Source organism: Heteronotia binoei, chromosome 5 (assembly GCF_032191835.1).
Source record: "Heteronotia binoei isolate CCM8104 ecotype False Entrance Well chromosome 5, APGP_CSIRO_Hbin_v1, whole genome shotgun sequence".
NCBI lineage: Eukaryota > Metazoa > Chordata > Lepidosauria > Squamata > Gekkonidae > Heteronotia > Heteronotia binoei.
The window spans coordinates 125,302,994-125,327,161 of record NC_083227.1 but is presented as its reverse complement, the minus strand read 5'-3'; the positions used below and the strand labels follow the sequence as shown (position 1 = coordinate 125,327,161).

The 24,168-nt window shown below is 42.9% G+C and overlaps 1 protein-coding gene across 1 annotated transcript in view; it reads left to right on the top strand.

Annotated features, from left to right (window-relative positions):
* Positions 1 to 19,601: 19,601 nt before the first annotated feature.
* Positions 19,602 to 24,168, top strand: part of TCOF1 (treacle ribosome biogenesis factor 1) — a 60,767-nt gene continuing 56,200 nt past the window's right edge. The window contains 2 exon segments of the mRNA XM_060240314.1: positions 19,602 to 19,788; positions 21,922 to 21,977. Coding sequence (XP_060096297.1) covers positions 19,666 to 19,788; positions 21,922 to 21,977 — 179 coding nt within the window. The 5' untranslated portion in view covers positions 19,602 to 19,665.

Genomic DNA, 24,168 nt, shown 5'->3' with positions numbered 1-24,168 from the left:
TGAGTTATGCCACCTCACAGTTGTGTTGCTTTTGTTTCCCCTCCCTCCTTTCTCTCCCCCCCCCCCACCCAATAACTCTTTGTGATGTTTTGGGTGATGGTTCACTCTTTCATTATTCGATGTTAATGAAGAAAGGCAGTGCCAATGAGAACTGAACCTGCCAAATGCTCATTCCACAACATTGCATGCCCTGCACATTTTTTGGTTGAAGTTCCTCTCCCTCTTGTTCCTGGGGCTATTGTACAGCTTCATCAGCCAGTATCACATGGGGTAGGCACTGTCAGCTATCACGAGGGCAGGACACTCACCCCTTGCAGAGTTATTGTAGGGTTGCCAGGAATAAGCACGTCACCATCCATTGCAGAACACAAGCTGGAGCTTCTAAATATGAATACATCATGAGTTCTCCCACTCTGCATTGACGAATTGGCTGGTGTGATCCATTGCCCCCTGGAGAAGCATGGAGTAGAAACGTTTTCTGTTTCCATGCTCATTTATTTTCCTTCCTGGGGTTTAAAGGACGAGATGCCTATAGAGTGTGGGAATCCTAGGCATGCAAAAACATCCATAATCTCTAAATGAAGAAAAAGAAAACAAGACCCTTCCCTAGCTGCTCTATTAGAATCTGTTTACCAAGTGATTTCAACCTTCTCAATATGTTTCACATCTATAATAAAATACGTGAGCTAGCCCTTCCAACTGTTATTACATTGTTATAGTGATCATAACACCCATTCTGGGAATGCTCCAGCAAATTGGCCAAATTACAAGCAGCAGAATCAATCACATACTGCATCATATGTACCACGGAAAACCTGGAGAGTGTGCACCCTAAAAAGTGTCAGCAATACTAATTCTGGCAAGAATTAATAGTAAAGAAACACTAAAGAGACAAAGAACACAAGCTAACCAAGTTCATGGGTCAAAATGGAGCCAAGCCATGGTTTCAAAGTTCTAGTGTACCTTAAAATGGATGCTCAGAAGGCACGCCTAGTGTTGGGAATCAAAATGGCAACTCACTAGACAGCCTTCCACCCTTTTCCAAACTAGCCTTTTTAATGAAAATGTGAGGATGTTGTAACGTTACCGTATATGCACAAAAAAGGGGGCGGGGTTCCATTAATGACAAACTGCATGAAGGGAGGCAGCACGACCCCTTTCCAAAGTAACTGAGGAATACATGGGGTTGGTCCATTCTTGAAAAACTACCAAGTAAAAACCCTATTGTGAAGGGGTGTCACAAAGTTGAAGCATCAGATAGGAATTCAACTCACCGGCAAAAAGAAGTAAGATTGTACTGCAGAAATAGTACTTTAAATGAACTTTGTAAGTGCTCAGACCAAGTGCCTCAATGTATTTTGCTCCCCACCCCCCCACCCCCACCCCCCCGCGCAAGTAGGTAATGCTGCCTGCTGCAGGAGTAAGCCAAGCACTAGGAGTGCTGCAGAGGTCCAGGTAGTAGTGTGGGTCTGGGAAATGATGACAATTTAAACCACACCCATTCCATTCTCCCACACTGCCAGTGGCTAGGAGCAAACCAAACCCCATTGGCAGTGCTAGTGCCACTGTCACTTGCTGTGGCGGCAGCTAGGGTTGCCAGGTTGTTGCTGAAGAACCATGATTTCCAGCAACCCCCTCGCTTGACTTTACTTTAATGGACTGCACAGAGACTGGCACTCCTGCCAGATTAACACTTGGGCACTAGGTCCTCTTGGACTGTCTTGGTGTTGAGCCAAGCCATGCACAAGGTACCCCTCACTGGGATTATTATGCTGTGGGTCACTTTGCCTATAGAAACTGTATAGACTTCTGACCAGACTTCACCCTTAGCTGCAAAGCCCGTTGCAGACACTTGCAACCCTATCTTCATGGAGACAAGACCAGCATCAGACCTAAGAACATAAGAACATAAGAGAAGCCATGTTGGATCAGGCCAATGGCCCATCCAGTCCAACACTCTGTGTCACACAGTGACAAAAAATTTTATATATACACACACAATGTGGCTAATAGCCACTGATGGACCTGTGCTCCATATTTTTATCTAAACCCCTCTTGAAGGTGGCTATACTTGTGGCCGCCACCACCTCCTGTGGCAGTGAATTCCACATGTCAATCACCCTTTGGGTGAAGAAGTACTTCCTTTTATCCATTTTAATCTGTCTGCTCAGCAATTTCATCGAATGCCCACGAGTTCTTGTATTGTGAGAAAGGGAGAAAAGTACCTCTTTCTCTACTTTCTCCATCCCATGCATTATCTTGTAAACCTCTATCATGTCACCCCGCAGTCGACGTTTCTCCAAGCTAAAGAGTCCCAAGCGTTTCAACCTTTCTTCATAGGGAAAGTGTTCCAGCCCTTTAATCATTCTTGTTGCCCTTTTCTGGACTTTCTTTTTTTTTAAGACAGGAGGGTCTGGCGTGACTTTGTCAATGGGGTCGCAAAGAGTCAGACTCGACTGTGTGACTGAACAACAAAAAGTTGGGGGCTAAGATAAAACAAGAGCCTTGCGCAACGTTAAAGCCTTCACAGGTTTTTGAAGAATTGTTTTATTTTCTAGGCACCTGTACCTTGCTTTTCTCTCCAAATAGGGACCCAAAGAAATTTACAAGAATCTTTTTCCTCATCTGTGGTTTTGTCCTCACAACAACTGCTGTGAACATCAGGCTGACCTAGGAGAAGCCATGTTACTGCAGATTTCAAAACAACATACTTTTTTTCCTGTAGCAGCCATGAAAAGGGTGATTAACACATGGAATTCACTGCCACAGGAGGTGGTGGTAGCTACAAGCATAGACAGCTTCAAGAGGGAACTGGATAAAATATGGAGCAGAGGTCCATCAGTGGCTATTAGCCACAGCGTATTGTGGGAACTCTCTGTCTGGGACAGTGATGCTCTGTATTCTTGGTGCTTGGAGGGGGGCAACAGTGGGAGGGCTTCTAGTGTGCTGGCCCCACTGATGGATCTCCTGATGGCACCTGAGTTTTTTGGCCACTGTGTGACACAGAGTGTTGGACTGGATGGGCCATTGGCCTGTTCCAAAAGGCTTCTCTTATGTTCTTATCTTCACCACGTCCTGCATTCCAAGATCCTTGCATCAGCTTTAATCATTCAAATGTTGGCTTCCCAGCCAGAGACAAAGGAACTGATGGCCCTGTTCAGATGCACAGTATAATCAGATGTTGCTGCTATTTCCTTCCGGATTTAAAGTGGCTGATCAGACAGCAACATCTGCCTCCCGGTTTTAACTCGTGGTAGCCTCCCCCCCGCAATCCTTCTCGGAACCGGATTATTTTGTTACATGCTCCTTTGCGGTGTTTTTTGAGTTCTCTGGTTTCACATTGTAGTTTTCTCCGTCTGGATAATTCTGCTGCGATATTAATCAGCTTCTGGACGTCTGAAGGCTGTCCCAGAGCAAAAGGAGCCTCAGACATCTGGTTTATGGTCGCCATTTTTTTTTTACTACTTAGCGATATGCGCATAATGTATGCATGCACATAATGCGCATATGTGCATAATAGTGGAGGAAAAAAAGAACTGCATGGCACCGTCATGTGGACAGCAGAAGATGGTTTCACAGCTGAGTGATTTGAATTGCAGTATGGCAATCTGATCGATAATATCCAGAACAAAGATATTCGGAACAGAACCGGGCCAGTTTAACAGGGACTCAACACGCTGTGTGAACAGGGTCGACGAGAGGCAATCATAACGATCACTGGTAAACAAAGGAATCTTCCTGCCACCCATCCAAAAGGCACCTCTGTCAATAGAACATCACTGGACTAATCTCATTATTTTACAGCCAAATCCTGCTACCCATCTTCCCTCTTCCTGATTCCTTTGTTTCTCTCACATTCACCAAGAGGAGTCACCATCATCAACCCATTAGAACCTAAATTGTTCATTCTATTTTTCTTTATCTAGTGTATGTTCCTACTCAAAGACACATTAATCGCTCCCTGGGTGCTACTGTTAAATTTCCTGGGAACCACTGACCAATCAGGTAATCCTATCACAAGACCCTGCCCCAGGTCACAAGATTGGCTATTTAAGGCAGACCCTCCTGCCATTCAGGTGTAACTTTTTCCTGACAGCTACTTTGCAGGAACAGCCACTCAACAAACTGATTTCCATATACAAAACTGGCATCCTACAAAGAATTACACATGTGCAACAGGAATGTACACAGTCTGCTGACTTTCAGTAGAGATAGCGGACATACTGTGTTAGTGTGGTAAAATGGTTAGAGGGCTGGACTGGAATTCAGGAGACCCAGGTTTGAACATTCAGTTCATCGGGTGACCTTGGATCAATTGCTCTCAAGACTAACCTACCTCACAAGGTTGTTGGGATAAAATGGAGGTAGGAGAACTATATTATAATCTGCCCTTTGGGTCCCCATTGGGGAGAAAAGCAGAGTATAAATGTAAATTAGTCATCTATAACCCATCAAGCACTAACAATCCAATTACACATACATTAGCATAAATACATGTGCAAACCGGTATAGTTATTTGCTCCTCATAAGCCTGTGGTTACACTACTAATAAGTGAGCTGGAAAACTGAGATATCCACCAAAGAATGGGAGATCCTGAACCTGATAAATGAGTTGAAAACTCATTTGGCAGCATTCTTCCATTCAGAGTCATTGCAGAAGTAGTCCAAAGAAATATTTATTTGACTGATAAAAGACAGCATTGAGAGCTTCTACTCCTACTCACAAAAGATACCACAGGAGGTTTTTTGGGAAAGGGAGGGTCTAATTATGGATATCCTGTTTGGCTGAAAAAATGGTAATTGCAAACCACTAACCTCAATATCCCCTTTTACATTCAGTGGAGGGAGGACACATTCACATATATCTCAAACTGTTTGAGAGGCTTGCTGTGACTGGCAATTGACAAAATCTCAGTCTCTCTCAAACACCAGTCCCTTGCACCTTACAGCATAACCCTGAGGGCTGCAGTGAAACAGCCCCTGGTGCAAAAGCTGTGAGAAAAAGACCCCTAACTTCAGAACATCGTAGTCACTCGTTTGGTTGTCAGGGTGCCTGGAGACTATACTCACACACATCTGTCAGGAAAACATGGGTTTTGTCTACCAGGGACTTATGTGAATACTAACAGCCACAATGTTGCAGCAGCACTCCATGTCTCTGGAAGAGTGCTAACCAGGAGGAAAGATGGGTTTCCAGCCACTCCGTGCACTCACCATCTCGGCCGTTGCAGTGGAAGAAGTTGCACCGCCAGGAACTGTCCAGGCAAGCGGATTCCAGCCTTGACCATAGAATCCATATGGGAAGGCTAACATCACCAGCAGCTATCTTCCTGCAGTGCCAGACTCCATTACAGCAAGGTGGGAGGCTCACATACTCAACAGATGTCACTTATGCATTAGGCAATCAAAACTTATCTTAGGCATGGATCCTGTCAGACTGCCTAAAGCCTTTGTCCAACGGAACCCAAGACAAAGGATGGTGCCAGTAGAGGAATAAAGAAGAGGAAGAACATCTTCATCCAGAGCCAAGTTTCTTTGTATAGATCAGGTGTTACCTTAGGTAGCAATTTGGCCATCTATTGTCACCTTCTAGATAAGTTTTGATAGCCTTTAATCACCTCCACCCCAATAATTTCACCCATTCTTTCCCTTAATGGTTATCCTGGAGCCTCCCCCTTTGGCTCATTGTTACCTGGAAGTCCAATCAAGTAACCAGGGCCAGGTCTTTTCATTGGCCAGGTATGGGCATCCAATCAGGTACCCCCAATAAACTGGCTATTGGCTACCGCATAAGTCCAGCCCTTCTGGTCATTGCAGAGCCTCCCCTTTTTCTGAGGTCATGTACCAGCTGACCACCTGTCATCCGCCCCTGTACCTCCCATCCCCTAAGGGCTCAAGGTAGTCCTTATAACCACAGTCCCAACTCCCCACAGGTGTGCATCTAGCAGTACCCCATTCCTGCTGTTTAGATTCTTGGCCAGTTGAGGGTCCCCTTCCCCATCTTCCTCGTTTGTCGCCATTGGAGCCTTCCTTGAAGACTACGATTGGTAATTATCACCCTGTTTGTCCATCCTTATGTTACCTCTATGCATTTCTCTCTATTTTTATTAGGTCTGTATGTATGCTATATGAGTCTATTATCTTGTACGTGTGTGTTCTATATTTTTCTGTAATAAATTCATGATTGTTTTACTTAATTAGTGTCCTTGGTAAATTTAGCAATAATTTCTGGAAGTGGAATCTTGTATACATAGATTCTAGATCCTTTTTAAGCCAAAGGTGCCCACCTGTCAATTCCCCAACCTCTTTTGAAGGCATTTTGGCTTACATAGCAGCTATACTAGACTGTTTCCTGCACACGGACTAGGGAATGGGCAAAAGCCTCTGCAGTGGGGCTATAACCATACCAGCATCCCCAGCAACTTTGCCATTGTACCCATAGGATGATCAAGGGGCATGACAGCACAACTGTGATGGATTGGGAGAACCAATCCCAGGGATATGTATAGGGAGGGGGTGGGCCTATGCAGTGCCAGGCCATACCCATGGCCCCTACCCCACTCCATTAAAGATACATACCTCTGTCAGACATAGTGGGGACAACAAACCAAGGAAGGAAAAGGGAGGGGCATGAAAATGTATACTTTGAAACTCTTGTTTTTCTCTAATGTGCTATTGGACTTGAATCTAACTGTTTTACTGCAGATCAACAATGGCTACCCTCTGAAAATAAGACCAAATTGTGAAACTTATCAAATACAATATAAATAACAAGTGTCTAAATCTGAGGGTTCCTTTGAGCTTGAGGCACAGGCCAGATGGCCCTGGCATTCAGGACTTTCTCTAGTTTGATACTAAGACACAGTGGTACCTGAGTACCCATATCTGTGAGTATTCCCCCTCTAAAATCTCAATCCTGTCATGGCATATAAACATGGTATGTTTATATGCCTTGAAGTTATTGTAAATTCTACTTTACAGTACAATCTCTGAGAGCTTAGGGGTTTTTTACTACTCTGCCACAAGAATAAATAAGTAGAATACGCAGAATACTACTTTTGTAACATAAAAGTATGCTGCTAATTACCACTGATGCTTTGGTAACTGGAACTTCTGATTATGTTGTATCACCATATAACTTAATTATCAACACCCTAAGTATCTGGTTTTCTACCTCAAAACATGAATGTTTGAGAAGCTTGGCTGCATAGGACAGTGCTCAATGAATTTGACAGGACAAGATTCAACTCACGGCTTATTCAAAAGATCACTTTACTGCCTTGGCTAAGCGATCGTTTCACTGTTGTATTTCAAAATGGAAACAATAAAACCCTGCTTCATAGCATTTCAGAGGGTAAATAAGATGAATGGAAAACAATTTGCACGGTAAAACTGATAACGTGTCATCTGACAAAGCAGACTCCAGTTTATGAAAACTAATGACAAAAGTCATGTTGTTAGTCTTTAAGATGTCACAAATCCTTGTTATTTTAATTCACAAAAGCAATCCTAAGTGTATAGATATGAGACTGAAAGCAACGAAGCTTTTAAATGTAGGTTAGAATTAAATTGCTCAGGTCTTAATATATGCAGTAGCCCAGTATGAACATCCAACATCATCACACACACAAAAATCTAAAATCATCCCATGCCTGACTCCAAGCCTCTTGTGGGCATCATTAGGAGATACTAATTGCCATGCATCACAGAAAAGCAACTACAGAGAGCTTTCCAGTCCACTGACATATTCTTAACCAGATGCTTGCTCAGGTGGATACAGCATCAAAACCAGGCAAAGGTGAATAATTAATAACTGAATGAAAGGCTGTGAGAACTGGAGACATCGAGACTCAAAAGCTTTTCAAATGTACTCCGCAAAAAAAGCTTCTCCTGGAAATAAGGGATACATTGGGCTTTTTTGTAGAAAAAGCCCAGCAGGAGCTCATTTGCATATTAGGACACACAGCCCAACACCAAGCCAGCCGGAATTGCGTTCCTGTGCGTTTCTGCTAAAAAAAAAAAAAAGTCCTGGATACATGTGTGACTCTTGAATATTCACACAAAAAGCTGGCTTCGAAACTACTACAACTCCATCTGCCCTCCTCTGCTTCCTTCTCCTCCAGTTTACCAATGGCGTCCTACAATTTCCTTCAGGAATCCAGATCCTCCAAGTACTGAAATTGCATACCTGAAGGCTGTTTTTTTTAAAATCTAACAGAGGCGTTCCACCTTCCTAAAAATACAGAGTGGGCAAAATAGTTCCACCTCCAGTTTTAACAACATGAATGAGAAACTTCACCTTTTAATAATTGCCTGGCGTTGTTCCTTCCGTACCAAAGTTTGGTCACAGCAGCTTTTTCCTATTTATAATGATGCAAATGTTTGCTCAGCTGAATAGCTCTATTTATTATTTGCCATGTTTACAAAACCACTCAAATGCCTTCCATGCTTGTAACTATGGGACGATGAGAAAATTCTCGGATTTGTTCATTTAAGTGGGTTCTGTTGCCGTAATCCCCCCCCCCCCCCACACACACACAGTTTGCTGATGACTGTTCATGAATGGAGTTTGTGAGCTTTCGGACTTAAATGACCTTCAAGTACAGAAGACCTGTAAATGGCCATTTCTTTATAAAAAGCCTTTGATGGAAGCAAAGTTTTAATTTCACAGCTATTTTATTATAAATTGAAATAAGGGTACAGCAAAGAAAAAAGGAAGGAGAGGGATTATAAATACCATATTTATCTATTATTATCATAAGCACAAATAGCATAAAGTAAGTATAGAACGTAAGCATTTACCTAATATTCAGTCATTTCTACATACTATGCTTGTTATTAAAACCTAACATTTGTTATCGTTAGTTCCTATTATTAACACTGATTATTTCATTATATAGCCTAATGCATCCTAGTACTACCATCCTAGTACTAGCACAAAAGCATTTAGAAAAGGAAGGAAAGGTCCCCTGTGCAAGCACCAGTCGTTTCTGACTCTGGGGTGACATTGCTTTCACAACAGCAGACTTTTTACAGGGTGGTTTGCCATTGCCTTCCCCAGTCATCTACACCTCCCCCCCTCCCCAGCAAGCTGGGTACTCATTTTCCGACCTCGGAAGGATGGAAGGTTGAGTCAACCTTGAGCCAGCTACCTGAAAACCCAGCTTCCGCCGGGGATCGAACTCAGGTTGTGAGCAGAGCTTAGGACTGCTGTACTGCAGCTTTAACACTCTGTGCCACGGGGCAGTCTGCATTTAAGATACCTAAACACTCTGCATTTAAGATACCTAATATTCAGTCATTTCTACATGCTATGCTTGTTATTAAAACCTAACATTTGTTATCATTAGTACCTATTATTAACACTGATTATTTCATTATATAGCCTAATGAATCCAAGTACTACCACGGTTATCATAGTCAAATTTAAATCCAAGAGTATTTTAAGAGCATTTCTAAAAATGAAAAAGATAACAATAAAGTAAGTTCATATGTACATCAATCTTTTATGATCTTAAGTATGTCATTATTTCATAAAATATCACTTTTTTTCAAAAATACTTATATTTATGTCATTATAACATTATCTGTAACAATCTTGTTTATATTAATACAGCTATATTAATGCCTATACTAATTTTATACTAATAACCGAAATAGTAGAAAACATTTCAGTAGCTAATACGAATTAATTTCACAGCTATCTTCAGAAACTATCAAGATTTTGAAGCACAAGACCTTGATGGCAGCCTCCACTGGATGTTACCATCTGTCTTCTGCATAATTTCTATTGTGGCTCTAAATGAAAATAAACACATAAATTATTATTAAGATAGTTCTGATAGAAGATGAGGAGCAACACAGTCCCCTTCTGCCTGTCTTATAGGAAATGTGCCAGACAACAGCCTTGGTTACTTAGCTTGATCTATGGTACCAACAGATAGGTGGCTTCTCTCATTGCAGAATGGTGATTATTATTCTGTCTTTGTCAAGCATGTAATTATATTCATTTGGGCTGTCCATAAGAGGAACCCAAGCAGATATTAATATTGCTATTACGATCCTATTTTAAAGTGTAGTCCTGAGTTAACCTTTCTAAACCCACTTACTTCAATGGCTTTATAAGGATGCAACTCTACCTAGGATTGTACTCTTAGTACATGTTATCATGTGAACTAAGACAGCATCATTTATAAATGTTAGGGTGTGCTGCTGTTGAGGTTCAAAACTTTTCATATAGAAGCTAGAGCCAGTTCAAACTGATACATTCAACCAGATGTGATTGCACTGTCATGGTTGTCAAGGACACTGAGATCCTTGTATAATTCTTCTGTGTATTCTTGCCATCTCTTCCTGATCTCTTCTGCTTCTATTAGGTTCCTACCATTTTTGTCCTTTATCATGGCTATCTTTGCATGAAACGTTCCCTTGATATCTCCAATTTTCTTGAAGAGATCTCTTGTCCTTCCCATTCTATTATTTTCCTCTATTGCTTTGCATTGTTCCTTCAGGAAGGCCTCCTTATCTCTCCTTGCTGTTCTCTGGAAATCCGCATTCAGTTGAGTGAATCTTTCCTTTTCACCTTTGCCTTTCGCTTTCCTTCTTTCCTCGGCTATTTATAAAGCCTCATCAGACAGCCACTTTGCTTTCTTGCATTTTTTTCACTGGGGTGGTGCTGATTGCTGCCTTCTGTACAATATCACAAACCTCTGTCCATAGTTCTTCAGGCACTCTGTCTATCAGCTCTAGTTCCTTATACCTATTCTTCACCTCCACTGTATATTCATAAGGGATGTGATCAAGGTCAAACCTGAATGACCTAATGGCTTCCCCAGTTTTCTTCAGTTTAAGCCTGAATTTTGCAATGAGTAGCTCATGATCTGAGCCGCAATCAGCTCCAGGTCTTGTTTTTGCTGACTGTAAGGAGCTTCTCCATCTTTGACTGCAGAATATACAATCAATCTGATTTCTGTGTTGCCCATCAGGTGACGTCCATGTGTAGAGTCGCCTTTTAGGTTGCTGGAAGAGGGTGTTCACTATGATCAGTTTGTTCTCTTGACAAAACTCTATTAGCCTTTGCCTGGCTTCATTTTGTCCTCCAAGGCCAAACTTGTCAGTTGTTCCGGTTACCTTTTGACTTCTTACTTTGGCATTCCAGTCTCCTATTTTTTTGGGTGTTAATTCTAGAAGGTGGTGTAGATCTTCATAGAACTGGTCCACTTCAGCCTCTTCTGCATCAGTGGTTGGGGCATAGACTTGGATTACTGTGATACTGAATGGTTTGCCTTGGATACGGACCGAGATCATTCTGTCATTTTTGAGATTTTATCCCATTACCTCCTTCCTCACTCTCTTGTTAACTATAAACATAAAATACAATAGTCTATTATAAAACAATATCAGAATAAAACATTAGACAATATTAAAACCATAGAATATATAAAATGAACAGCTTTGGTGCTATGTCTACTAATATATAGTGTATAAAGTGGACAGCACCAAATTTTCAGCATAGCATAGCATCCGGTGCTTCTCCTCAAAGCACCCCTCCCCCCAAGTCTCAAAAAAATTGGACCAAGAGGTCCAATTCAAGAGCCCCAAAAGAAGGTGCCTCTATTCTTCATTATTTCCAACGAAGGGAAGGCATTTTAAGAGTGTGGTCCCTTTAAATGTGATTGCAAGAACTCCCTTCAGAGTTCAGTCGTGCTTGCCAAAACCTTGCTCCTGGCTCCACCCCAAAGTCCCCAGACATTTTGGACCTGGCAACCCCACTTGTGAGGGAGAACAACTGGCTCATAGTCACACTTCAAGTTAGGCAACTGTTCGAACCTGAATTTTGTAGATTGTGTAGCCTGATGACTATACTGCACTAGGTGCCCAGGAATGACTCCAACTCTTCTTTTGAACAATCCTACCCTCAAAGTACAGTCACATCACTGCCCTTTTTCTTCAAGCTCCATTGTTTCTGTGTAATTGTCAGCATGTACAAAATAAGGACGTTATGCCGGGAAACTGTTTTGTCAATTTATCAATTTGAGAACCACATCTCAAATTCAGAATTCTTGGGTTTGTTCAGAACTCTTATGAGGAGAAAAGGAGGACTCCAACCTTAGCCTTCTCTGCACTGTTCCTTTCACAGCAGTACCATATTCCCTAGTAAATCCAAGGAGCAAAACAGCTGCCATGCCCTGAAGTGATTTCTCCTTCTCACCTTATCGAGCAGCAGCCCCAGGCATACTAACTGACCTTCATACCTAACCTACTTCTATGGTTCTCTCCTTCTGCTCTCTTTTTTAAAAATCAGCTCTTTTCACTCCACTCCACATCTAAAGCAAACACACTCTCATCTCCACACTCTGCTGCTGCCAGATATTCTGCAATGAGGGTTATCTCTCAGATGGAACTCTCTTTTGCACAGCAAATCACTTTTGGCTGAGAGGGATCCTGAAGGAAAGAAAGTTTGCCTTTTCCCCTAGTCATCTACATTTTTCTGCTTGCCCTCTTGATCAAGACTGGTCACATTAGGAACTACCACTCCTGCTGCCCAAGTCAGCACTACACAATTTTTCCCTAGAAAGACCTGCCCATGCAGCTGTTCCACTTTTCCCTTATGGTGCTGGCTTGCACAAATTATCATACACTTGCATGCAAAAGTGTCAAAGATATTGCATGGAGATCTCTGATTAACACATATAACAGAATTGCTAGGATTGAGGAAGTTTCTTTCTCCCTACCAGAGAACGGAGGGAAGATGGTGGTTTTCCAAGGGAGGCTTCCCTGGCTGACCTATGAGCTAATGGTTGTGCTATGAAAAGGCACTACACTGCCACCTAGTGACAATTGATGAGTATCACAAGTATTACTCGTATTCAGGCATGCTAATTTATTTTATTTATTAAAACACTTATATTCCACTTTCCTGTTGGTTCAGGGCCGTTTACAAGAGTTAAACATTTTCTATTAAAACCAAAATTAAAATAGCATATCCCAAAATTCCTTCCCCCCCCCCCCACAAAAAAAATGACTGCTGTTCAAACCCTATCAGAAGCAGTGCCCCCTGAAGATCTCCAAAGAGGAGGTCTCCCTCACTTCTGACATAAATGTCACTTTGTGCAGCCAGGCCATGTGTGCCATAAAATGTAGCACAAGGTAACGGAAATATAAACTTTATAAGGATGATTTCAGATGCTGAATGGTAATAGCAGGTGTGATTGGATTAGCTGTGGCATGCAGAGGGGTAACAGGTGTGGAGATATCAGCATTGGTAATGAGACAAGAAACCTAGGTCTCAATTTGGTACAGGAGGATTCAGTCCAGGAGGATACAAAGAATAAATGGAAATAACCCCGAACAAGTGAGCAGTGACTCACAAAAGCACATACCCTACCACAAATTTTGTTAGTCTTTAAGGTGCTGCTGAACTCTTACTGTTTCTACTGCTATTAGAAACCACAACATTCAAAAACCAGTGGGGGAACATTTTAGCCTTCCAAGAAATTCAGTTGCCAACCTAAGAGTAGAAGTTCTTTCACACAGGAATTTCAAAGAGCGATTAGAAAGAGAGAATGCTGAATTGCAACTAATAATGAAGCTCAAGACAATGCATCCTTCTGGACTAAACTGAGACCTAGGTTTTGTTTTGTTTTATTTTGCCGATTTATATTCCACCCTCCCGCTAGCGGGCTCAGGGAGGATTGCATCATCATGCATCACTGGTGCTGGCTATTGTCATTTGGCATCTGAAATCACTTCATTCTCCAAGATACAAGGACAAATGCACTCATATTCTAGTTGTAACTGAAGCAGTGAGCAGTGACTCATGACAGCTCATGCCCTGCCACAAATTTTGTTAATCATTAAGGGACTACTGGATTCTTGATCCCTTCCAGAATGCAAGCTGTGTTCTTAGGTTTCTCCCCCACCCCAATCTGTTAGAACTGGAAAGGGAGATCTCTCCAAGTACCATAGGACTCCGTCTCTCTCTCTCTCTCTCTTTCTTTCCTCCCCTCCCTCCCTCTCTCTCTCTAAAGAAGTGTGCAGGCACACAAAGCTTATACCTGGAATAGAATGTTGTTGGTCTTCTCTCTCCCCCCCTCCCCCACATGCAATGCTCTCACTGGCTCTTTCTTTCCATCCCTCCCCTCTTCCCTCCCTCTCTCTCTTTGAAGAATTGTGCAGGCACACAAAATTTTATACCTGGAATAAAACATTGCTGATAGTCTTCATAAAAGTGTCCTGACTGTATTAAAAAAAGAAAAGGAAAGGGGGGGGGGGGAAAGTCTGAATATTCCGAAAATAAAAGTTTGTATTTAAAAGAAAGAAAGAAAAATAAAAGTGTCCTGGGACTCTCTCTCTCTCTCTGACTCTTTCTTTCCCCCTCCCTCCCCAGAGGAGCCCTCAGCCAATCAAGGGAAGGGAGGCTTGTTTTTTTTCCTCTCCTCTGCGGAGCAGTAAATAGGAGAGACCTGGCAAAAGCCAGCTCCAGTGCTGGAAACAGGAAGAAGGATAGGGTTGCCAAGTCTTAGCTGACTCCAGTTGGAGGGTTGTTTTCACACACGCAGCACAATGACATCACCCAGAAGCAGCATTATTGCACTAGACATGTCACATGCGCCACGCTCTAGCAATCGAGTAAAAACTATGGCACCATAGAGTTTCTTACCCAATTGCTAGAGTGTGACAGCGTGATTTGCCCAACACAATAATGTAATTTCTGGGTGATGTCATCATGCCAGGCTCTTGGGGCTTCCCCTGCCAGCTCATTATGGAGCGGTGGGTTGTAGGCCCTGAAATCGGGGGGGAAACCCACCCCCGACAGGAATTTGAGAAGCCTAAAGAAGGAACAGAAAGCAAGAAATAGCAGTTGCTCACAGGCCTGATTGTGGCCCTGCAGGGACCAGATGCGGCCCATGCGCTATATGTTTGACACCCCTGCATAGGACTTAACTACATTTTCTGAGTAATAAAAATTATTACCATATAGCATTGTACGTGGTATAGTCGGAAATTCGAAGATTGTCTGGCTGCCTTGCTAGCTTCTTTTGGCATTATGCACAACTATGTGGTGAGCTTGACTTATTTTGGGGGCTAAGGGAGCTCTGAGAGCTGTGACTGACCCAAGGTCACCCAGCTGGCTTCATTTGCAGGAGTATGGAATTGAACCTGGTTCCCCAGATTAGACTCCACTGTTCTTACCCACTACACCATGTGGTTTTCTGAGTAGATTACAAAGACAAATCAGGGATCTGTAAGGATGTGAAGATGACACCTCACTTTCTCTTGTATCCCTCTCCCGCACTACTTCCTCTTTCCCTGCTCCTGGCAGTCCCCATATCCTCTTCCCTTTCCCCGTTCCCTTCTCAGTCACCAACCAACTTACCTTTTATCTGCCCTCCCAGATCCCAGTCTGAAATATTGATCACTGACTTCACCACACTGGCTTTTATGGAGTGGCTGCTGTTGAAGAGCAGTGAGTAGCTGGGTGAGCCTGGTTGAGCCAAGAGCCAGGCAAGCTGTGTGGCAGCAAGTATTGAATTGAAAAATTTGTTACAGTGAAATACCGATACAAAAGTAACACATTTCCAGAGATGTTACATTTTTAAAAATTATAAAAATTTATCTTAAAATAAGCAAATGTAATCCTTTAAATTTTTACAAAACTGTTATAAAACTCTAGCAGCTACACAAAATCTCACTATTTAATCCATGATGCAAGGTTTGTAATCCAAGAGGAGAAAGGAAATGCATGATTCCTACTGGGTCCTCCATCATAGATAAACAGTCCTGGAAAGCTCACATACAGAGACATCTTTACTGACAGGCTGGTAAATATGGCCACATGTTTCTTACAAGCTACAAAAGTTCTCCACCAGCCTGCACCCCAGGAAGATTATCACCCTCCCTGCATCACTGTGGGTGAATCAGTTCTGAAGACAGTCCAGCAGTTCAGCTACCTGGGGTGCATCATCTCCTCAGATGCCAAGATCGACAAGGAGATTGACAACAGGCTGGCAAAGGCAAACCGTGCATTTGGCCGACTGCACAAAAGAGTGTGGAGCAACAAGCATTTGAAAAAAGGCACAAAGATCAATGTTTACAAAGCGGTTGTGATGACAACCCTCATCTATGGCTCCGAATCGTGGGTTTTATACCGTCATCACCTGCGACTCCTTGAGCGCTTTCATCAGCGCTGCCTTCGCACCATCCTCAACATCCACTGGAGTGACTTTGTGACCAACACTGAAGTCCTCAAGCGGGCAGAGGTTACCAGCATCGAGGCACTGCTGTTGAAGACGCAGCTGCGCTGGGCAGGGCATATTTCTAGGATGGAAAACCACCGCCTTCCCAAGATTGCCCTGTATGGCGAACTCTCCACCGGCCATCGAAATAGAGGGGCACCAAAGAAGAGGTACAAGGACTCCTTGAAGAAATCCCTTAGCACCTGTCACATCAACCATCACCAGTGGTCTGACCTAGCCTCAGATCGCAAAGCATGGAGGCACACCATCCACCAGGCTGTCTCTTCCTTTGAGAACACACGCATAGCTGGTCTTGAGGACAAAAGGAGATTGAGGAAGAATCGCACTGCTACAGGACCAACCCTAAATCAGACTTTTCCCTGCAGCCGCTGTGGCCGGACCTGCCTGTCCCACATTGGTCTTGTCAGCCACCAGCGAGCCTGCAGCAAACGTGGACTATTGCACCCTTCTTAAATCTTCGTTCGCGAAGCCAAGCCGAGAGAGACAGGTACTATTTCTATTATTTTAAGGGACTTTAAACTACCTCTCAATATTTTCTTTTAAAGATTTCAGATTTTTCTTGGGCTCTCTTTGAAGAAAGTTGTCTAATTTGTTCACGGTCCCAGCATCTAGATTTAAGTATCTGCAAATGAGGCCATGTCAAGAATTAGATATAGGATTGCCGACCCAAGAAATATCTGGTGAGAGGGTGGAGCCAAGAGACTTTGGGGTGGAGCTAGGAGCAAGGGTGTGACAAGCATAACTAAACTCCAAAGGGAGCTCTGGCCTTCACATTTAAAGGGACCGCACACCTTTTAAATGCTTTCCCTCCATTGGAAATAATGGATAGGGGCACATTCTTTTGGGGCTCATAGAATTGGACCCCCTGGCCCAATCTTTTTGAAACTTGGTGGGTGTTGTGAGGAGAGGCACCAGATGCTATGCTAAAAATTTGGTGCATCTATCTTTAAAAACCCAGCCCCCCTAGAGCCCCAGATACCTGTAGATCAATTTTCATTATACCCTATGGGAATTGGTCTCCATAGGGTATAATAGAGTGCCTAGCAGACATTTCCCTCCCCTTCTAATAACCCTGAAACAGGGGGAGGGCCTCCAAACCAGGGGATCCCCTGCCCCCACCTGGGGATTGGCAGTCCTAATTAGATATACTGATTTTGTGCTTCTCTGAGTTGGCTAACTCAACTATGGTTTTACATGCAACTGTAGGTTATGACCATCTGTTTTAAATCTGTAAAGCCTCTTGAATTGGCAGCAGTTTGATTCATAATCTCCAATAAATTGAAATAAGGGTTCTGTATTTCAAGAGTAACAAAAGCCTCCCCTGGATGGACATTATTAGCTCATCTAAAAATAGAGAAATTTCTCTGCCAAAAGGAAACAGAGCCAATTTTTCTCCTATAAAGTATCAACTCTGGGAGTTGTGGCTACTGCTCACCTCATTTAACTGCTCTGTACCTATGTATAACTTCTTATATTTAAATGTGACAACACAAACTAAATCACAGCAGCTGCCCAGAGCAGCAGAACATCTATTCAATAATATTTTTTAAAAACCCTCTAAAACCACCTGCTTGCAAAACAGCCTCATTTATCCAGATAGTCTGATGGTGTCCAGAATTTTCAAATATAAACATATATTTGGATAAGTGGGAAGTACTATTTACATAGAACAATATTTATGCAACAACTAAATGGGGATGCATTCTATACTTGGGTATTTTTAATAAATAATAATTTAGAAAGCTTGAGTTACATTTTCATTCCCATGAAACTGAGTATACTTGGAAATCAGTGGTTTCTTGGATTTGTACCCAACAACCATCAATTCAGGAAGAATGCAAAGAGTTTATATTTATCTATGTGTAAGAATGCATGTTTCAACCGAGATCTTAAGAAAAATCCTGATTTTTCTGGGTGATTTAAAGTGCTATACTGAGCGGAGTTACACATGTCTATGTCCACTGAAGTCCACTGGGACTTATTCCGGTCTATTCAAAGGAGCTTACTCCCAGCATTCCTGCACAGAATGGTGCCATAAGAATTGATATCAAATCTATACTTAATATTGGATCTGGAAGAGGTAGGGTTGCCAGCCTCCAGGTGGGGCCTGGAGACCTCCCACTTTTACAACTGATCCCCAGCTGGCAGAGATCAGTTCCCCTGGAGAAAACTGCTGCTTTGAAGGGTGGACCCTATGGCATTGCTCCATGCTGAGGCCCCTCCCCTCCTCAAACCCCACCCTCTCCTGGATCCACCCCAAAGTTTCCAGGTGTTTTCTAACACAGACTTGGCAACTCTAGGAAGAGGACTCAACAGCAATCAAGTCTAATACTTTGGGCCCACCATTCTTAAGTAATACTTAACCAGGGCTTTTTCTTTCTTTCTTTTTTTTTTGAGCAGGAATGCAGTTCTAGCTCGCTTGGCATTGGGGGTGTGGCCTAATATGCAAATAAGTTCCTGCAAGGCCTTTTTTAAAAAGTCCTGTACTTAACCATTAATTTTACATCTTCTTTTAAAACTCTCCCCCATGATACGTGCTTCCAATCCCTGGTGCCCCTAGTTAAAGGACAACAGAAGCCGGGAAAGACCTCTGCCTGAGATCAGGGAGAGCCGCTGCTGGAGTACATGAAGTGACCTAAAAAGCCTGGGGCAGTTTCATTTGTTTCTGTGCCAATCTACACGTTGCTTCTCTCATGTGGAGGAAGCGAGAAATAAGCAATAATTTCTCCCCATTGCGACTAGAAGCGTTTTGAACACTCACTCATGTATCTTTGTATTAGGAATTTCCATGACAACAAATGAATATTCAGATTGTAACATAAATACATGCTAACTGCAAATTAAAACAACAACCATAGTGCAACATTTTATGAAACTATGAAGGAAGCAGTCTTGCAAGCCACATTCCCTCTTGGTCTGAGAGATCAGAAAAGCATCGTTTCCCCTTACTCTCAGGGGTATCAGTATTAGGCAGCAAAGCATCTGCGCTTACTCAATCAGAACACTCCTATATTTATAAGCAAGGCACTAAACACGTGCGCCAAGCGGCAAGTTTTTTAAGTGTGCTTGCAAAGAAAACCTAACCAACGCTGCAATACATGCAGCCTCGTAACTTATGCCTAGCCCTGTTACTATGGCTTTGAATGTCCACTTTCTACCTCAAAAGTAGCAGTCCTTCAATCAAGGCAAGGCTGCCCGACGAAGCACGCCAAACACGCGAGGGGGAGAAGGCTTGCGATAAGACTACATTTCCCAGAAGCCCGTGGAAGCAAGATTTAAGAACAGGAAGTGAAATATACATCGGTCAAAGGGTGCAAGAGCAGGAGGTTAGGGACATGTGGCTCCCTTGCTCCCCGTTCCGAGCCCCCGGCCTGTTGTGGGCGTAGTGCGGGCTGACTAGAACAGTATGAAGAGCGGGATGGCAGCAGCAGGTGGCGAGCAGAAGGAGTTACTGGCGCTTGTGTACCAGCACTTGGTCCAGATTGGCTATCAAAAAGCTGCAAAGGAGCTGCTGCGGCAGAGCGGGCAGGTAACTGTTACGTCTCCCACGTGGGTGGAAAAGGATTGGGGCTAAGGCATTGCTGTCCTAGATCTCTAGTTTTCCACGTGATTAAAGCTGACGAGTGTACGGCACTGCTGTCTTGCAGATCAGGAAGCTTGTGGACAGCTTTTTTTGTGGTGCTCTTTGTATTACTGGTGTAATCGTGTTGGCCTACTTTACAGAGTTGTTGTAAGAATTAGTATGTGAAGTACTTTGAGCACGTAACGTATTAGTGCTAGTAGTGACGTCCTAAGTAATCCTGTGAAGCTGAAAGTTTGTGAAATGTAGAAAACATGAGAAACTGGACAGACTTTGGCTTGCTCTCTCTCACGTGTAGGTGTGTCTAATGAAGCTTCTATACAGGTGGGTTTCCTGGCTCCCACAAACTACATGGGGACTTTGCCTATTTGCATACACTGATTTTAGTTACGAGTTCTAACAGGAGATAGATCAAAATGGGTAGTTGTGTTAGTCTGTAGGAGTAGAAAAGAGCAAGAGTCCAATAGCACCTTAAAGACAAACAAAATTTGTGGCAGGGTATGAGCTTTGATTGAGGCAATGCTCAATTATTCAGATAAGGTTAGCAGGTAAAAAAAAAGTAGTCCCCTGTGCAAGCACCAGACATTTTCGACTCTGGGGTGATGTTGCCTTCACAACGTTTTCATGGCAGACTTTTTACGGTGTGGTTTGCCATTGCCTTCCGCAGTCATCTACACTTTCCCTCCAGGAAGCTGGGTACTCATTTTACCAACCTCGGAAGGATGGAAGGCTGAGTCAACCTGGAGCTGATCTACAAAAGCTGCTATGTTGGTTAGGATGCATTCATACCAGGCTGAATTGGGCTGCATGCTCCCAATTACCAGTTACTGGGTAGGAGCATTGGGGGAAGGCTGTCTTTGTGCCCAGTTTATGAACTTCCCAGAGGTGTCTGAATGGCCAGTGCAGGATACAGAATGGTGTACTAGATGTACACTTTGTCGGATTCTGCAGAGCTTCTCATACAAAAAGTGTATATAAGGAAAATACTGTGATTTAGAATTGATATTATAAACTACTGTAAGCCTACTGTAAGACCCAGGAGGACTGGCCACATCAGGGGTGTGTGGCCTAATATGCAAAGGAGTTCCTGCTACAAAGGAAGTCTTGTATGCCTTGCAGAAGTCGCACTGAACTTCAGCAGAACTCATGCTGAAGTAAACTTGCTTAGGTACTAAACTCTGGTGGCTTGAACTCCTAAACTCATTTAGGGTTGGGGTTTAAATACATGAATCAAGGTATTTTGGAACAGTTGTTGTAATCTGCACTCAATACAATTTAAAGAGGTTGCTTCCACACAGATGCTTTGTTTCTCCTTGGCACCCAAAGGAACAGCATTTGCTTGTTTGTTGAGAATCTACACAATGTCATCCCATAAACACCCATTTTTCAAGTTTCCCCCTGTTTTGCTGCAATCTTTCCAAAACATGGTTTGATATTATCTTTTTGGAAAGATTGCAGTCAAAGCATCTTAGCACACCATGTGGAAAGTTAGGTATGCATTTATTAAGGCACTTGGAGGATTAGCTACATCAGGGGTGTGTGGCCTAATATGCAAAGGAGTTCTTGCTACAAAAAAAGCCCTGCATATGTTGCATTGTAAGGCTTGCAGCTTTAGAAGCTCTCTTTATGTCACCAAGAACTCTGGTTTCTTGTTAACTTTCTCCTGGGAAATTGAAGAAGAAGATATTGGATTTATATCCTGCCCTCCACTCTGAAGAGTCTCAGAGCGGCTCACAATCTCCTTTACCTTCCACCCCCACAACAGACACCCTGTGAGGTAGGTGGGGCTGGAGAGGGCTCTCACAGCAGCTGCCCTTTCAAGGACAACCTCTGCCAGAGCTATGGCTGACTCAAGGCCATGCTAGCAGGTGCAAGTGGAGGAGTGGGGAATCAAACCTGGTTCTCCCAGATAAGAGTCCGCACATTTAACCACTACACCAAACTGGCTCTCCCTATTGTGCCCAAACTGTGAACTCTGAAGTAATCTCAACGTGACAGTGACTTGACCCTGGAGTTGTAGACTTCTTTTGTATTCCTAATTTAAATTAAAGCAAAAATTATTTGTCGCTTCTTCTTGTACAGAAAAACTTCCCATCTCCCTCAGTCCCTCTTGAGGATATCGTCACTCAGTGGAAGAAGTAAGTAAGTTTCTTTTTTTTAAGGAAACTCATATTGAAAGGGTTCATCCCTAAACTGTCTAAAAACTACATTTTGTTATTGTTACTGTTTGTGTACGTTAATCACTTGACTTTCCCTTATGGAAATATCACCACAGGGCAAGCATAACAATCAAGCCTGGATAAAGTGTTCTCAACTAGAGACCCAGGTTCAGAGTCTTAGTATATTTTCCAGTGCCCCTTTTTCCATTATCCTTTTTTGAAACATATAAGGTCACTAGATCATAAGGATAGATACGTGTATCAGTTTGAAAACTACAGTGGTTTCTGAAAGCAGTTTGAATCCTCAGCTAAGATTATTGAACTCAGAGTATTGTCTTGCCTGAGAGATATAATAGAATAGTAAAATGGCTCTGACTTGTAGATAAATTCATCCTGTCCACAGAAGGGGTGTTCTCTGGTTCTAGATGGGAAAGCTCAGTCTTTGATTCTGATTTCTGAAAGAGGCAGTCCTTAGGATACTTTCTTGGAAGTAAGCCTTGTTGAGTAACATAAGACTTATTCATGAGTAAACTTGCTTGGGATTGTTGCCATAACCTGCTTGGTATTGATTTGGGGAGAACTGAAGAATATGTGCAAAATACTTTATCAGGAGTTAAAAACTGCAAACCAGGTACGGTTTAAATCAGGGATGGCAAATGTGTGGCCCGTGACCAGATCCATCCCCCACAGGGCTCCTATAAGGCCTGCCAGCAACTCACTGCTTCCTTCTCCCTCTCTTGCTTCCTTCTCATCTCAGCTTGCTTTGCCAGGCTGTCTGAATTGCACAGAAGCTAAAGAGCAAGAGAGCTTGCTTTGCCAGGCTCTGTCAGTTGCACAGCAGAGCTACTGAGCCAAGCCTTTCTTCCTTCCATTGGCTGAGGTTCCTCCCCCTCCTCATCCCCTTGGTTTGCCCAGTTCCCTCAGTCGCAGGGAAAAGTACAAAGCACCTTTAAGACCAACAACGTTTTATTCAAGGTATGCACTTTTTGCCACGCTACAGAGAAAGAGTTTGTGTCTGTGTGTTTTGTTGGGTTTGTTATGCCAAGGGTCTCCTGGGTGCAATTGGGTTTGCCTCCCCTTTATCATTGTATCGATGCCCTCATTATCCAGTCTTTCTCAGTAGGAAAACTTGTGAACTCTTTAGATGATAAATATCAATAATCCAGTTAGGTGGATTAGCCTGAGAGTGTGTGTCCAGATCAAGATCACACAGGACATTTCCTTTTTCTTTCACATTTCACATTTTCCTTTCATTGATTGGAGATTTTGAACTCAGATTTCCCAGATAGTAAGGCGATATTGACCGCTATACATGACTGTCTCTCTATTCTTGCACTGCCTCTTAGGAGCTGTAGCTATTTTTCTGAGGAAGACTATAGTTTTGTAGACAAACACATAGCCCTCAGTCTGTGCCGTGGTGTTTTCACATGTTCTTGACCAGCAGAAAAAGCAACTTATGTACAAAAGCTTGCAATGCTCAGCCATTTCATGTTTTCCCCTGGGTCTTAGGCTCAGAGCATTGACCCTGAGATTTCTGTAATGAATGTCAATAAATTGAAAATAGGTTTGCAACCTACAGATACACACCTGAACAGCGTACTCAAGATTGCTACAGCACATGCATTGTCTCCAGATTTTGATGTGATAATTCAGAGCAAGATGTGTCAGTTATCAGAGACTGTTCGATAAACAAAATATTGCAAGAGTGCTAATGTTTTAAGCATTTTTTAAGTTTTAAAAAATCTTTAATTGTGATTGCTTTTTTTTATAAAGTTTACATCTCTGTTACCTGGCCTTACATTTTATGACCCACATGGCCTGGCCCAATAAGGTCTCATTTATCTCAGGTCTGGCCCCCATAACAATTGAGTACAACACTCCTGGTTTAAATGATATAGAGCTTTTTCACACAGCCTAAGTATTCCGGTATGGAAGCTGGTCAGTTACTGAACAGTAACAGGTTTCTGCTGGCATTTCAGACAGACCCCACTCAGTAACTGGCTGCTACCGGAATACTGTCACCGTTTCACACAGTCCCGCGGCTGTCCCGGTAGTGAGGCATGCCTGAGTTGTTACTAACAAAGAACAGCTTCTTTCAGTTTTCAACCCCTCCTTCCAGGTTGAAATCAGTACAGGGCGCTGTGTGAAATGTCCAGTATCTAATCTGGGA